The 16,819-nt window shown below is 38.4% G+C and overlaps 1 protein-coding gene and 1 pseudogene across 1 annotated transcript in view; one reads left to right on the top strand and one right to left on the bottom strand.

Moving 5' to 3' along the window:
• Window positions 1–924: 924 nt before the first annotated feature.
• Window positions 925–7,434, top strand: LOC149035538 (uncharacterized; annotated as a pseudogene).
• An 8,280-nt stretch (window positions 7,435–15,714) lies between these two features.
• Window positions 15,715–16,819, bottom strand: part of LOC149035537 (uncharacterized) — a 2,243-nt gene continuing 1,138 nt past the window's right edge. The window contains exons 3-5 of the mRNA XM_089191301.1: window positions 16,550–16,656; window positions 16,273–16,382; window positions 15,715–16,017 (exon numbers count right to left, since the gene is read on the bottom strand). Coding sequence (XP_089047427.1) covers window positions 15,715–16,017; window positions 16,273–16,382; window positions 16,550–16,656 — 520 coding nt within the window. The remainder of the gene's footprint in view (window positions 16,018–16,272; window positions 16,383–16,549; window positions 16,657–16,819) is intronic.

The following is a 16,819-nucleotide window of genomic DNA, read 5'->3' as shown; positions in this document are numbered from 1 at the left end:
AGTTAGCTATTGAAAGTGTAATCTGATTTCCAGGAGAGACTATAGTGCTTATTTTGACAGGTGAAAAGCAATACGGTTTGAGTCGAATTTTTTAGCTTTTCCTCTATTTTGCTATACCTTGATGATCTTCACTCTTCGTGACCAGGTCAACCGAATGACCGACTGATCTCAAAATACTCCAGGACCAAGATAAAGAGAAACATAGCAGATTACGTAAACACTTAAAGTTGACAATAGGTACAGAATGTTCAATGCTTAATGTTTAGAAAATGAGAAGATACGAGTAATGCGTAATAGGTGCCTATACAGGAGAAGATAGGCTGTTTGAATCATCATTATGGCTCAAGTTTGGTTTGATGAGGTAAAGGAACTTTCGCTAAGTTATGTGAGAACAAAAAGAAAGGAAGGCTGGTCAGTTTTATCGCCCTCGCTTTCTCCATTCACTGGTTACCAACCTATAACCTTTGCGGAAGAATAAGGCTAAGTGGTTTTCCAAAGTGCGAACTCGATTGCCTCCCAGCAGTAAGATAGTTGAGAAGGCAAGAATGGAAAATTCTCCAGCAGCTTCTTAAACCGAATAAGATGGGCTTCCCTATTGTTTACAGTCAGTTACATTTGACATAATTTGATAGGCTAAGTTGTAAGGAAAGGATGTCCATCGGTGTCACCGATTCCTTCCCCGATGCCTCCATTGGTTAATAGAGCAGTATAAAATATTGTTACAGTCAAAGCTTTTGGAAAATTGCTTAACTTTTTAGTTAGCGAGGTATAACTTGGTCACGTTTCGCCTCTACAACACGGTTTTTTTCTGCAACTACAAATGATCTGTCTCTATATGAGTTGTTAAAGATGTTTCATTGACCACTCACATTTCGGGTTATTTATCTTTCCCGGCTCGTCGCCCGTGATGTAGTAACTCCCGAGATGGACATAGAGGGTAGTGTGGTGTGCAAGCAAAACTTCGGTCATCCGGTGAGTACTTCGTAAGTTTTCGTTAAGATTCAGAGATAGAATTCAGAGGAAGGTATACAAGAAGTGGGAGCAAATGAATTGGAAACAGAAATTATCCCAAAGCACGAAAACCCCGGAACAGTTGCGATCATTTTCGGGTTAATAAGAGTACGATAAACTTTATTAGACGCTTAACATGGCTGAAATAGGACTTAACACACGAAAATGAAAAGGCAAAACCTATTGTAAACCTTAGTTTATTGAAAAATTCGAACTATTTGGTAAACAACGCAGGAGATACTTGTATCATTTTTATTTTTACCTATATTTCCTCATTTTTTTCTTATTTCAATATAAGAAACTTCGCATTCATGCGTTGGGTAGGTAGTTATATGTTATTTAAAAAACAAACAGCAGAACTCACGGTTTAGAAAAAGAAAAGAAAACTTTCAATAACCATGCAACGTAATTCCTCTCCTTCTTACCTAACTAACCAAAACATAGCAACTTTTTAAAGTAAACTTAAGTCACGAAAACCTTGAGTAGAAGGTGACACTCCTGAGCACAGTAATGTAGCTACTAAATATGATAACACAACAACAAAATACTGAGCTAAACATTTTCGTTTACAACTTGGAAAAGCACACAAGTCAGTTGACGAAAAATTTCCTTTACCCTAGTGAAAAAATGATGAGTTGCCTCACCAAAGTAACCATAATTACATCCAGCACATCTACACTGATAATTAACTGGGGAAATTTAAGGCATCCGCAATTTAAAGTTTAAAGCTTAAGTTTTCTTTTTTTTAAAAAGAGGTAAAGACGAATTTTTCGAGCTCGATAAATACAGGTTGAGTACGATTACTAATCGATTACGAAAAATAATCGAGCTCGATAAGTCGAGTACGTGCGAAAGCTAATCGAGCTCGATAAAGAGCGCGTTGTTTATCGAGTTTGGTTACAGTGTTGACGAGAAAGAGTGGGGAAGAGTTTAACACTATTACAGAGTGCGGTGGAGATCTATGGCGCATGGTGTACTGTGTAAGAAAAAACTCGATACTAACGATGAGTACCTCGTAAGTCTTTGTTGAGAAATGGGGGGGGGGGGGTGTATTGAAAAAAGGAATGATCTCATTCTACCGTTTTTCGTTTTTAGCGTTTCTCTTACTCCAAGATAGGGACGCCCTACTTTTCGATCATATGAAACAGCTCAAGAAAAAAACCCTGATATTCTCATACCTTTCATTGTTTGAGTGATTATTTTGGCTTTTCTCTATTCTTTCTTTGGACCAAAAACCCCGCCACTAAAATATTCATCCACCGGTACAGCAACATTCATATCGCAGAATAATTCTAAAATTTCAACACTTATATAATTATAACTGAATCGCCGATCTTTAGAACTCTTCAATCACGTTTTATTTTTTAACAGTCTCATTGATGCGCATTAAACCACTGGCAATCATTTTACTTCCAACATTGAGGCCCCGACCACACTTCCGCGGTTGCTTTGAAAACGTCGTCAGTTTCTCCTACAACGCAACAAAAGTGTCGTTTCCACACATGAAAATGAATGAATTGTTTTTATTTAATATTATTATGATGACCACCTATGGCAAAAAAACCTCAATGCACCCAGGTCATGCGCCAAGGCCTTATCGTTTGCGAATTCGAAAAGATCTTTAATCTATTCAAATCTATTCAAATATATTCAACGAAGTCATGGATGTAGCTTGATTGTTTCTCGTTCTTATCTTTACCGAAATTAAAAAACTGATAGAAAATTTTTAAAATACTGCGTATTTACAAGACCGGATTTTTTACTTGATGTGCACTTCCGTTTATTCTTCGGTCCATTGGTTGGAGGCTTTATCTCTTTTTGGACATACTGAAATGACCGGTTTTAACTTTGTTCCTAAATTAAGATTAAAGAGGTCTTCTACATCGAATGGGAAAATCCTGCTCTAAAACAACAGCTTAAGTACGTTTTTCATTGTAAGAGTGATTTACAGTGCTTTTTGTGGGTTTTTTTTTTTCGCTTAGTGGTTTTCTTTTTGTTACTCTTGGATTACTTTACCCATTATTATTCAGTGATTCTATGATATTGCAATTTCGATTGCAATCCCTACGTAATTGTTGTTCAATGGAATACGAATTAAATTTGTCTCAGCCCCGTTGATTAAGATGGTAGTCGAAAAAACTCAAGTTTTCTTAAGATTAACCGCACCTACTGCCAAAGGAGAAGTTGAAATATTTGTGTGCGCACGCTAAAAAGAAGTCATCACCACTGAACTGGAAATGAGAATTCTTGGCCTATGATCAGTTCTTTTCATAGAGAAAAATTGTAAAAAATACTCCCTTTTCTATTTCAGCTTTTTTTGAGCGGTAAAAAAATATTATAGCTTCACTTACACTTTAAGGCCGGTCATCTTAAGAAGACGCCTTCAGTTTAAACGTGAAATAAAGCGGTCCTCGAGTAAAGCGAGTCAACCGAAAGAAGAGGAAAAATTAATCACCCGTTGGAAAGTATAAATTTGTTTTGTTTGATTCGTGATTTCGGTTATGTGAAATAAATCCAGGTAGCCAGCACTGGGAATTGACTTACGGCCATTGAAACGAGGTCTAATAGAGTATCCACAACTAAAGGGTATCCGATGAAGGCGCCCACGGACCAACTCGCCCACGCGTAAAATCAATTCAATAAGCCGAGCTCATTACAAAATTAGTCTTGTTTTTAGTTAAGGTTTGATGCTTTTTGGAATGATAGTAAAATAATTGAAGTTTCAACGACGATTCGTTAACTTTAAGTCGTTGCGATACAAACCGGAGTGTTCGGCATATTGGTGTCGAGGTTAAACTCGAAAAAATAAAAAATAAAATAAAATAAAAAGATGCACCAGATATGGAGAAACAAAGTCTTTGTTTATTGAATCGCAACAATTACAACAAAATACACCTAACCAAGTCACAAAGTGACTCATTTCATTAATGTTCTCCACCGGGCCATAAGGCTATGACAAATTCAAACTCGTGTCAGACTGGGTTAGTGAGAGGCTACTTGTCGGCTTTAATTCAAGATGGGATGCCTTTGGTTATGTTATCAAACATGAGACTGAGACAATGCGACAAGGAAATTCAGATGACGAGGAAAAAATGCATTTATTTAATCATTCAAAATCACGTGAAACACACTGAAGTAAACGGACTACTTGAACTTACATTTTACCAAAATTGGTACATTTACCAAAATGTCCTTACATGTTTACCAAAATGTAAGAAGATTTTGGTAAATGCAAAACGCCTCAGTCGCCTCGTTTCGCACGATGTAATTAGAGCCTAGAATCTGTAGTGGGGATCAGAAATTCCGATTCAAATTTCCGTCATTTAAGGGAGGGTAAAAAACATTTGAGCAAACAAACACAATTTATATTAACTTTAAGAGCACACTAACTCAAGAAAACAAACAATTGCCTACACAGCAACTAATCTCGGGAGAAAATCCCAGTAGACTTAAAAAACCATAACATCTTTGATTGCTTTTAAAACACTCTATTTACTATCATAGCAACCCTCCGAACTGTGATTTAAATAATTTTTTTAATACTGTATATCTGTAATGTACAGGAAAGAGTAAAGTAGAGTGAAATTATTGGGCCCTAAACTGTATTGACATCACTCTCGCGCTTTTATATCAACAACTGCAGATGGGACCTTTTCAAATTAACTAATGTTCAAGGTAAGAGCTAAGAATGGTATAAAGTACAAATGAAAAGTGGAGGAAATCATTGACAAAGTTTTGGAAACGTTTTTCGCTTGACTACATTTCTTAGAATTAACTTTTAGTTTGTTCTCTGCCTATCACACCGCTGACGATCCTTTTTGTTTGCCTAATGGTTTCGATTATTTCCATTTTTATTCTCGACCTAGTTACCTCCCTTAGTTATTACATAGAATATTACTTATCCTCTTTCAAAAAGGACGTCAAGACAAACTTGACAACCATAAAGTCTTCTGGGTCCATTTCATCCAGTTCGGAGAGTGTAAAATTTGCGGCGACTTCCCCCTCACTGATTTCCTTCGTCGCGAAAGGAAACACCTCTTCGCAGGAATCAGGCATCAATACTATTCTATAGACATAAGGCCCAAATTAATTAATGACCTGTGGTGAATCATGGTAAAGTTCAAATTCTATTTATGTGATTTCAGGTTCACAGTTTCAGTTTAAACTCTCAGTTGTCTTTGAAAATACGTACTTGATAGTTGTCTCAAAATACATTTAGCTAAATGCAAGGACTTTGGCTTTTTATTACCAACGATCATTTATCTTCAGACTCAAGAGCTAGAATCTATCTTGAATTATTAGGTGATTCCGAAACCTCATTCCCACTGCCACTGGCGTCACTTCGGACACCAGCCCCAAGGACAGTTCCGCATATCTTAGATGCACCCTCTACTTGTTTCAATTCAGGCACCTGTACTCGGTGCTAAACAGGTGTGGCCCCCTGATATCGCTTAACCTGTCTCCCCTCCAGCGGAAAGAGAAATATATTTTCCATTGTTATTTTAGCTTCGCATTCTTTCTGACAGTTTGTCGCCTTTAGGTGTCGCAGTGCGCTTATCGAAGCTTCCGATTGGTTTGTTTTACCTGTTTAAGATGCTGTTTTCAGTTTGTTTTCCCTCTCTCTCGCTTGCGACCTTAGCACTTTAGAGCTGTTTCTGTTTCGGATGTTTACGATCTAGCCCCACCCACCCTTCCCTTTCTCAGGTTTTCACGAGTGGTTTTTCATTTTATATGTTTTTTATACTGCTTTTATTTCATCTGTTTTTCTGTTTAAGGTGCTTTAAATGCCACAAACTCGGCCACTAGGCAGGAGAATGCACTGCCTCTTGACATAGCCCACGAAGCGCTTATCGCGGAACCACATTCACCCCAGGATACTCATATAGCCCCTAAGGACCTAGTCACGGAGCCCACACTCAACCCGGTGCAAAGCAGTAATGTTTTTAATGAGGAGGTTGCTGATATCGCTCAGGTACATTACAATAGCGAATTGTTTGAGTTTGAGTTAATTACTAGTACGCCGTGTGTCAACGTCAAGGGAAATCTTCGTAGAAACATCGAATTTTTTAAGTGTATTGGAACCCCTAGTTTTATTCTTAACGTTATAGAAAGGGGAAATTTGTTACCTTTGGTTAGTTTTCCGGAACCAGCGGTTTTAAAAAACAACAGATCGTCTCTTTCACATGTTGAGTTTGTTGAGGAGGCTATTCAAGACTTAGTTGAGTCGGGTCGTGTTGTGGAAACCAAGGTACCGCCCCAGGTTGTCAACCCCTTGTCCGTATCTGTGCAAGCTAACGGAAAGAAGAGGCTCATTCTTGATTTAAGATACGTCAACAAGTTTCTTCGTAAGATGCACGTTAAATTCGAAGACTAATCTGTCTTACCTCGTGCGAGGTGCATACATCTTTTCCATCGACCTGAAAAGTGGGCACCACCACGTTGAAATTTTTGAGGGCCATCAAACATATCTTGGTTTTTCCTGGAAGCATTCCAATTCCAGTCAAGTGAAGTTTTATGTGTTTACAGTTTTACCTTTCGGATTATCGTCCGCCCCTTACGTGTTCACAAAAATTCTTAAGCCTCTTGAGAAACATTGGAGGCATCAGGGCATTTTGCGTTGCTGCTTTTCTTGACCACGGATGGGGCATTGAAAAGGATTCTCAAGTGTACAGTTTTGTCGCGGATGCCGTTAGAACTGACCTTTCTAAGGCGGGTTTCGTTACTAACGAAGATAAGTCAGTGTAGATACCTTGCCAGAGGCTTGATTGGTTGGGTATCACTTGGGATAGCGCTTGTGGAACCATTGAAATTTTCGATAGGAGGGTCGCCAAAATAACTAGTACAATTGACAGTATTATCGACTTCGATCTTGTTCTTTCTGCCAGACGATTAGCCTCTTTTACAGGGCAGACTAAGCACTGCATTATGTCTACATTAAGCACGCAGCACTGGGACTCGAGAGTTAAGATGGATCCCTATTGCATCGAATAGTTATATTTTTGGAAAAACAATCTAAAATCTATCAAAGTGCTCGATCGTTTTCTCTTTAATAAGCCACAGCGTTTCCCTTACTCCGTTGCCAGCGCTACAGGGTGCGGTTCAGTTATTACCCTTAATGAGGATTGCGTGTGTCACAAGCTTTGGGAGCCTACAGAGCGTTCTAAGAACGCTACTTGGAGAGAGCCTGCAGTCATTGATTTTTCTCTAGAGTCTTTTGCGGCAATTTCGGAAGGTTCACTTGTCGAGTGGTTCACTTATAGCCAGACGGCGGCTAGAACCATAGAAGTCGGAAGCATGAAATTAGATTTGCACAGGCTTGCTATTAAATTTTTCAGTTTTGCGCGGAGCACAATATTCGTTTGGAGGTGCAGTGGATCCCACGAACTGAAAATAAGAGGGCGGATTACATCAGTCGCCTTATAGCCCTGGAAGAGCTAAGGGGCCCGCATACCGTTGAATGTTTTGCTAATTACTATACAACAAAGCTTCTTAGATTCTTTTCGCTTTTCTGGAATCCGGACGCTCCAGGAATTGACTTCTTTGCCCAGGAGCTAAGTTCCGAGAATTATTAAAGGATGCTTTACGCTGAATGCATCCCAAGCTCTCACCCTGGGAAGAAATTCAAGTTCATTCCTTGGTTCTCCTTGCTTTACAGGCGAGGTTGTTGCGCTTAGATTCCAATTTTCCTGGGATTATCCAGCTTTTTTGCCCTTCGAGTAGGTTTCTGAACTCGCATTTAGTGCTGGTATTTGCAGGATTTGACACTGGTCATTAATTGCATGAACAGCTGTGTCCAGGGTAAATAACACTGGCCATGTGAAGGGACGACTGCGTCCGTTGGAGAAGATTAGAGCGAGAAGGTTTCGAGTTCTCTCGACAATGGAAGACCTGTTCACGTGTGGAAAATTGTGTCCTTTTTTGACACTGGTTCGCGGGCCATTCTGGCCCAGGTTTTTCACAAAGTTGAACTACGTTGTTCCTGTTGGTTTAGGTTTTTTATCTTTCTTAATCAAGGCTGTAACTTTGTTTTTGCTAATTGGTAGGTTATTTAAGTGTCCGAGCTAGCTGTGTCCTAGACAGGGTGTTGCCTATTTTACATCTGTTTGCATGTAGTTTGTGGAGCCTTTGGGGGTTTAAATGATCTACAAGGGCAAGTCGCGTTTCGGATATATATGCAGTTATTACGCGTTTTTTTTTTAGTTTTCTTTGTAGGTTATTTGCTTGACCTTTGTTTGCGCGCCTATTTTGCCCCGAGAGGTCGGTTTAGTTTCTAAATATAATGCAGCCTGCAGACATTGCGTCATAGCCATAGGGTCGCTTATTAGAACCGCTGTCATCGCTTGCGTCACAATTGCTAGAGCCGCTATTATGTTGTTGTAAAATTTTGGTGATATAATTTTGTTCTTGCTGGTCGTAATTGCAAGTTAAGCATGGATGGTGCTCCCCCTGGATATTAGGCCGGATTTTAATTCTTTATTTGATTGCTTACTTAGTTCCAGGGCGGATTCCACTGTGAAGAAATATCTTAAGGAAATAAAAAAGTTTGTGCTGCGGTGTAGAACTAGGAAATTTGCGCTACAATTGCCTTTTTCTTCTTCTGTTGTCGCCTTTTTTTCTATTTGGCTTAGATCAACAGCTTAGGTCCCCGACCGCAATGGTTTTGGTTCATGCTGCGCTGAAATGGTTCCATTCCTTTGTTCCTGATGATGGTCCCAATCCTTTGGATAACGCTTGTTGCAAGAACGTGATTGAGTGCGCCAAGAGGACAAGGAGCAATCCAGTTGACAAGAAAAAGCCCGCCATCATTAGAAGCATTATTGACAGGTATGACGCTGAGGAAGCATCTTTAAAGGACTATTATATTATAGGAAGTATTACCGCAATAAGTTCTTTAGGCTTTGCAGGATTTTTTCGTTTTAACGAGTTGCCTAATATTCTGCCAAAACACCTTAGGAAGCATCTTTAAAGGACTTACGAGAGAATTTTTCTGGAGACCGCGTGAAATCAAAAAAATGTGGCACATGCCTAGAAAAAGCCCTACCTTCATACTTCGCTCAAAGATACCTTAGGGTAAGTCTATAAACGTGGTATAATTTTTTTGTTCAGAACTGTTTTTATTTTCTAGAAAATCACCAAACACTGTATCGAGCCCCAACCGCCATAACAGTGGCCAAAATGAAGCCGACGAGTAGGGCAACAAAAACGTTATTCTTCAAAAGCGCAAAAGAAAGCAAATCTTTCCGAATATTATCTATTTGTAAACGAGGTATTAACAAATGATTTGAACCTAATAACGGGATTATTGATATAACTATGAATTATTGGCGAATATTTGTAAATCGCCAAAATTTGATTGATTAAAAATTTCATTTTGGAGCAGTTTGTTCAATAAAAATTTTCCTACTCGGTATAACTCGGAATCACTTGAGATGAGCATTTCTGAAAATTGGAAACGATGTTCTTTTCAAGGATATAAAAATTAATTTGGGGCTCTTAATTACTGCGAAGAAATAGCCCGATCTATTTCGTGCAAATCGCAACGCCGCCGTGTAAACAACCGCAGATAATCCAATTATTCTTTTATTATCGAAGCCATAATTTCTGCAAAATCTTACCGCTTTGAGCTGTGCTTTATCAGAAACTCAATATGTTACCCTTACCTTCTGAAACCAGTGATTAAGGAATGATGTTTCCATTATTTTTGTTTCAAATCGCCATGTTCACTTGAAAGTGTTTACAACGTCCGGCTTGACCATTTACAATACTCGAAGCTGTTCATAAAACATCGCAGACCATCGCACCTCTTGACTTATTTCTGCTTCCATACAACTCCAGTATATACAAAAGTCTTTTTTGCACGATAAACCAAGATGCTTTGATTGCTTACAGTTTCAGTTAAGAAACGTTTGGCTCCCCAAATGGCACAACGATGTTCACCAACGAAGTCGTGTGTCATCACTCATGTTTGTCACGCAATCACGCTAAACGTGCACAGGACACCCAGACAGGCATTCGTCTGCAGACATCGCTGTACCGAGTGCAGGGCCAACTAATATTTATTTCTTAGTCAGTGTTATGTTTTAAACAAAAACCTGCGCGAATTCACTTAAAAAACGCTGTAGATCTCTTTTGAGTGTTTTGAATCAGTGCCATTCTGAAAAACTACTTTTTGACGTTTTCGTAAATTTAGTCACCCCCTGGTACTGACTATATATGCATTGTTATCGACTCTATTTCCACGACTTCGCACTTGCAAAGATTATATTTATCAATAGGCACTTTAAGTATGACGTTTAACGGAAAACGGCAAACGCAAGCTTGCCTTTCATTTGGTTACCTATTTATGGAATTCTTAAAAAAATCCTGCACAAAAAATAAAATAAAATAAAATAACACATTCACGACAAACACAAACCTACTTAATTCTGTGTACACACGCCTAAAGACAGACGACAGAAATTGAATTTTTGACGTTCGCGGGAAAAACAAACGTCATGCGTAACCTCTCAAATGACGAACTTCCCAGTTAACTAAAACAACTGGAAGTTAATTGTCTAGTGCTCCGTGATTATATACATCACCTACGTGTCCCTAGTGGATCGATAAGGTCTACCATGACCTTCAGTGGCAGGCAGACAGGTTCCACGGTGAGGCGTTCTTTTCTAATGACACTGGAAAAATTCTACCGACTATGTAAACAGAACAACAGACTAACAATTTCGTGCTTTATCTAAGCACTTTGAACGTTAAACTTCACTAAAAACGTAAATCTTCGAGTCACAAAGTCGGTCGCTTGTATCAGGCCGCGAGACAATACGTGTTATTTGACTGTAGGTCATTACAATTACATTTTTTAAAGCTTTGGACTTACACAATCTCTGTTTTTTGTTTTTGTTGTTGTTTTTTTTTTTAAATTTTCCTTACGATAGCGTGCTCATCAATTTAAACTTTTCGATTTTGTACCTTGATTGCTACGATGATAATGGCCATTGCTAGAAAATTGACAGTTTTCTCAACTCGAACTCGGAAAAAGTTGTTTCCCGTCCCTTAATCAAACAATTAATCGGCCATTCTTTGAGATCCCGAATTCTCGACAAGACAGAGGCGGCGTACCCTCGGAGATTCAAGAAATCAGGAAGTTCCTCCATACCAGCTAACTGAATGGGTTTTATAAAGCAAAAAAAGAAAGAAAGAAAGGAAGGAAAAGAATACAGTGTCATATACTTTAGGTGTTTTCTTGGTCAATGAAACCAATATTCAAGCTACATGTAGTTCGTCACTGCTGACAGGTACAGCTAAAACAAAGGGCTTCGATCTTGCTCACGTAAGGCTGTTTACGATGAACGGAGATATCGCTGATATCAATGCTAAAAAATAAGCAAATATCCTTCAGCACTGAAATGGAAAAGCTCTTTAACTCGGACTTTGCTGCCATTTCACAAAGATTGTACGCATTATATGTGATAGGGTGTCTAAGCGCCAGTTCCTTTAAAGCCGCATTCGACAGCTCTTGCTTCACTTGCAGCGGCCTCCAAGTCGTCATCAGACAGTTCCTCGTCATCCTGGAGGGTCTTTTTCGCAGCCAGTCGGGAAAAGAAGGCAGCTATTTGATTTGCTGTAAGGAAATCGTCGCTTGTAAACAGGCGGTTACCACTCGCATCTTTGGCGCTTACCATCGCACGTGCAACTGAATCTGGGTCTGCTTTCTGTCCTGGTTGTTCCCCCAGTTTAAATTTGGCAGTAAGATAGGCCTTCTGGCTGGAAGTAAATCTCTTTCGTGGGGCACCAGCCCTTAGTGCCCAGCCCATTGGTACTTTTCTGCACGAATCTGGTATGATGTCAGGTCTACTGTTTGCAATAACCTCTGGTACTGAAGGGGTCTCTCCCTCCAGTTTCTCTCCATACACCTTAACAGCTCTGTCTGTTAAGGTCTCGCGCTCTAGAGCTCGCTCGTGTTTACCACAATCTAAGTGTCGCTGCATTGAAGAATACCTCAGGAATATCCGTGTGTGGTATCGCACTTAAAAAATGCAAACAATGGTAATTTTAAATTCTGGATTTAAAACTTTTTCCTGGAAATAAAAAATAGGGGATAAGAAGGAAAGAAAATAAGAGCGTATTGGTAACCGAGCCTCCTTTCGAGTGACATGTTATTGCGTGACACCATCGCAAAAAACGAACTTCAATGATTCACTTCATCTGTCAGGATGCTCTGGCTCGTTCTATAAAAAACAAACTTCCATTCTTATTGTGAAAGGAAGACTTGTAAAATGTGAGTTTTCCAAGCTAAAATATGGTTTTAACTGTCCAGCAATGCGACGTTTCCGGCAGGAACCTTCGTGAGATGTTTTCACTGTGATTTGGTATACACCGCCTGTAGTGCTGTACTATCGAAGCTGTTGTCAAGTCTCTTTATAACAAGATTGAGGCAAGGAACCAATCTTAGAAAGGTGTTTTTCGCCAAGTGAGCTTAAGAAATCCAGTTTACAATCTAGTATAGGTCAAAGCGATAAGATTTTGTTGGAATTATAGCTTCGATAATAAAAAGCCTAATTAGATTATCTGCGGTTGTTTACATGGCGGCATTGCGATTTGCACGAAATAGACCGGGCTACTTCTTCGAAGTGATTAAGAGCCCCAAATTAATTTTTATATCCATGGAAAGAACATTCTTTCCACTTTGTAAAAATGCTCATCTCAAGTGATTCCGAGTTATACCAGGTAGAAAAAATTTTTATTGAAAAACTGCTCCAAAATGTAATTTTTAATCAATCAAATTTTGGCTATTTTCAAATATTCGCCAATAATTCATAGTTATGTCAACAAGCCCGTTATTAGATTCAAATCATTTTTTAATACCTCGTATACAAATAGGTAAAATTCAGAAAGACTTGCTTTCTTTTGCGCTTTTGAGGAATAAAGGTTTTGTTGCCCTACTCGTCGACTTCATTTCGGCCATTTTATGGCGGTTGGGGCTCGATACAGTGTTTGGTGATTTTCTAGAAAATAAAAACAGCTCTGAACAAAAAAATTATACCACGTTTATAGACTTACCCTAAGGTATCTCTGAGCGAAATATGAGGATAGTGATTTTTCCGATCATGTGCCAACTCCCACGCGGTGATAAAAAAAAAATTCGCTCTTACGTATTACCGCAATAAGTTCTTTAGGCTTTGCAGGATTTTTTCGTTTTAACGAGTTGCCTAATATTCTGCCAAAACACCTCACGTTTTGCGATGGTTTTGTTAAAATTCTTGTGCCAAGGAGTAAAACGGAAGTATATAAAGAGGGCAACAGTGTTTATATCGTTAAGCTAGAGAACAAATACTGTCCAGTAGCTATCCTACGTAGGTATATTGAAGCAGCCACTTTGGATCTGTCTAGTCACTTGCCTTTATTCAGGCTATTAATGAGGAACAAGTCGGGTTATAGTCTTAGGAATGGCAAGTTATCCTATACCCGCTGCAGAGATATATTTAAGACTACTTTGAAAGATTTGGGCTTTGACCCCAAGGAATATGGCTTATATAGAAGAAATAAAATGGGGACTAGAAATGAGCTGGCAACCCTACCTTTCAATATTCTTGTTGGGCGTAAATAACCATTTGACTGCTGATTTAATTACCTGACAATACCACGGCAAAAAAACAAGCGTTCACCGTACGGAAAACGAAGGTTGAATTTACGGAAACGTGGCAATTTACTATCGTTTACCTGTGTTTTGCCTACGGAAAATCCGACGTTTTCTGCGCGTTTTCGCATCGGTGAATCCCAGTATTCGTTCTACTATTCGGTAGTTTTCCTTCGCGGTAAATGCAGGTAAACAATTCATTTTCCGGCATTAACCGCTCGGTTAACACATGGCAAACAGCGTGTTTTCCTTTCGTTCATTGGCATTTTCCGAGTGAACAACAACGTATTCACCGGAGTTAACAGCTGAAAACACGCATTTTCCGGGAAGGTTAATGTGTGTAAATACGGGAAAACATAATATTTTCCAGAGTTTTCATGCCATGTTTTCTTTTGTTCGCAACCATTTTACGCCCGGTGAACGAAATGTTCACAAGAATTATCCAGTCGAAAGCATGCATTTTCCAACGTTTTTCCGCAATAGTGAATTCGAGAAATTTCGTGAAAACGCATTTTCAGGCGTTTTACCTTTTATTGTTGTTCGGTTAATCTATGGAAAACAACATGTATTCTGCCATTTACAGCCATTATGCGCATTCCAACGTTATGTTCACTGGTATTAACCAGTCGAAGGCATGCATTTTCCGGTATTTTCTGTAACGGTGAATTCGTGCAAGGGATGCATTTTCCCACGTTTACCGCCGCACGGTTAACTACTGTTCGTTAAATTTCACTTCCTGGACTCAGCTCTACTGCAGGTTCTCAAAGCATTTTGTCCTGTTCCCCTCTCCCAGACAGGATTAGCACTTCTTTAATAATTCTTATCAAGTTTATTAATGCACAATGATGTTAGCGGTACAATTTATTCAGAGTCCAAAACGGAGCCTGATAACAATCATGTTTGTCATCCTTATTTCACTTTACACATTTTTTTTCTCTAAAGCCAAAAGAGGCAAAACTTAACCAGTACAGTATAACTGATATTATAAAATTGGAAGGATGACGGTCTGAAAAATTATGTGCGGGTCTATATATACAAACTATAAACATTTTGCAAAAATGAGTGTCAAGGTTTGAAGAAAATATAATTATGTGAACTTCATGTGCTGAGGGAATCAAGGCAACATTCTGAGAATACCACCTTACATTTAATTTTATACCTTAGATCTTTTTGAAAAACTTCTAATGTTTGAAATTGCAACTGAAGAACAAATTTAATTGTCTAAAAATACAACTAGCTGCAATTCAAACACACAATTTTCTTAAACCTTAACTGTGAAGGCTGCATGTATCTTTGACTCTGATATATTAATTATAACAGTTTGAGCCAAATTTGAAAATCATTGAAACTTCTAAGATATTAACTTAAAGAGAAAATATTTACTTGGACTGAGAAAATCTTGGAGTACTCCATCAGATGGAGAACAAGAGAACTCTAAAAGGAAGAATGAAAATTGCAGCCACCTCTAAACTAGCAGATATGTCAAGGATTTTGGGCTCTTTAAAATGAGCATGATAAATTGTTCTCACTGATAAAAATTCACTTAAATGCACAATTCTGTGATAATTTAGTGTGATAATGTTCAAAAATCTATTCATATAATGTGAATTGTTTGCCAAAAAACAACTGCATTCAATCCTTGACATAAGTGCCAAATGGTGGACAGGGAAGGCAAAATATTCTAGAAACTGATTTCACTATCCACTGACAATAACTTAAATGTAGGCTGCTCAATTACTTAAATTGCTCAAAATATTACATGTTATACATGTATATGTTTACAGTCTTTAAACTCCCTTGTAATCAACCATGATTTTACAGAAGTCTCACTTCACATTTGCCAACTAAGGTGGTTTCTTGTGAGAAAATTGAAATCAGCAAATTGTCAAATTAAAAACTAAATTCAGACAGAATAAAAGAATGGAGATGGTAGACCTAGACCTGAGTATATACTGCGATGATCTTCATTTGCTTAAAATCATCTGTATAATTGGGTAGAAATATAGCAACTTTATAAGAGATGGTCCTAGGGAAGAGAGTTGAGTGACTGTATACCAAAATTAAAATTAAATTCAGGTGGTGGCCCAGAGCAATTTTTCTGGGATCTCTCTACTATTTCTACCACTTGGTCTACCAACCCTTCTGTTCACTGACTGCCTCTTTTGCTGATTCGTCATGGAAGACTTATACCTCTGGTCTAGTATATGGAAGAAGTTGGTAACTTCTTCTGTCCTCCAGGTAAGGGGCCTTGTTACCATTGATGTGGGATCTTCTTCATCAGACTCGTCTGAGGAGACAAGACTAGGATGCAGGGCCTCGAAAATTGGTTGTCTCTTCTCTTCTTCACTTGCCACTTTGAGTCTCTTATCCAGTTTCTAAAAGGGAAAATGTGAAAGAAGTTTTTATAATACCGAATAGTGAGCAATTCCTACAATAAAACATTTATAAAGCCCTTGTGTCACTGGTCAGTTGTTCTCGGCATAAAATGTTTTTTTATCAGCAGATATACAATGTAATTTGAACCTTACCCTGTTTTTAGATCAAACTTGAATTCAAACCTTTTGAAATTTACTCAAACATACAAGCTGATAAGATAATAGGGTGTTAAAGAGCCAAACAAATTTTTTTACCCTTTTAATTCTATGTCGCTTCTTTTGCTCCCTCTGATACTGGTCGTAAGTACCATTTTCTTCCTGTCGTCTACGTTTCTTTGATGATGCAAAGTTTTGAGAAATAGCATCTGAAAGGAAAGGTAAGTACGCCACAATCAGTTATATGAAAAAGATTTTCAGTTTTCAGGGTTGTAGTGAGCAAGGGGCAAGATGGGACACTTGTCTCAAAAAAATTCAACCCAAAGTTAAAGACAAATTGTGTTTATTTGGCAAAACAATCCCCATTCAATCATACCTAGAATTCTTCTTTCTGTACAAAGAGAATCATTTTGAATCTGCTCTACTTCTTTGACCTCTTTCAAGATGGTGGCTACTACAGCTAGGTTTGGTGGTTCATTCTCTCTGTAAGAAATTGAAATAATCCCATCCATTAACAATCTGAAAATCTAACTGCGAAAGATAACTTTTGAGTTAAAACAGGATAAAACAGAGTTCTTGTGCTCAAGTATAAAGTGCAGATTAAAAATTTTTTGTTCCAAATGTTTGGGCTTAGCCATTCAACAGT

Source organism: Pocillopora damicornis, chromosome 13 (assembly GCF_964200805.1).
Source record: "Pocillopora damicornis chromosome 13, jaPocDami1.2, whole genome shotgun sequence".
NCBI lineage: Eukaryota > Metazoa > Cnidaria > Anthozoa > Scleractinia > Pocilloporidae > Pocillopora > Pocillopora damicornis.
The sequence above is the reverse complement of the archived record's forward strand: the minus strand, read 5'-3'. Positions and strand labels throughout refer to the sequence as shown.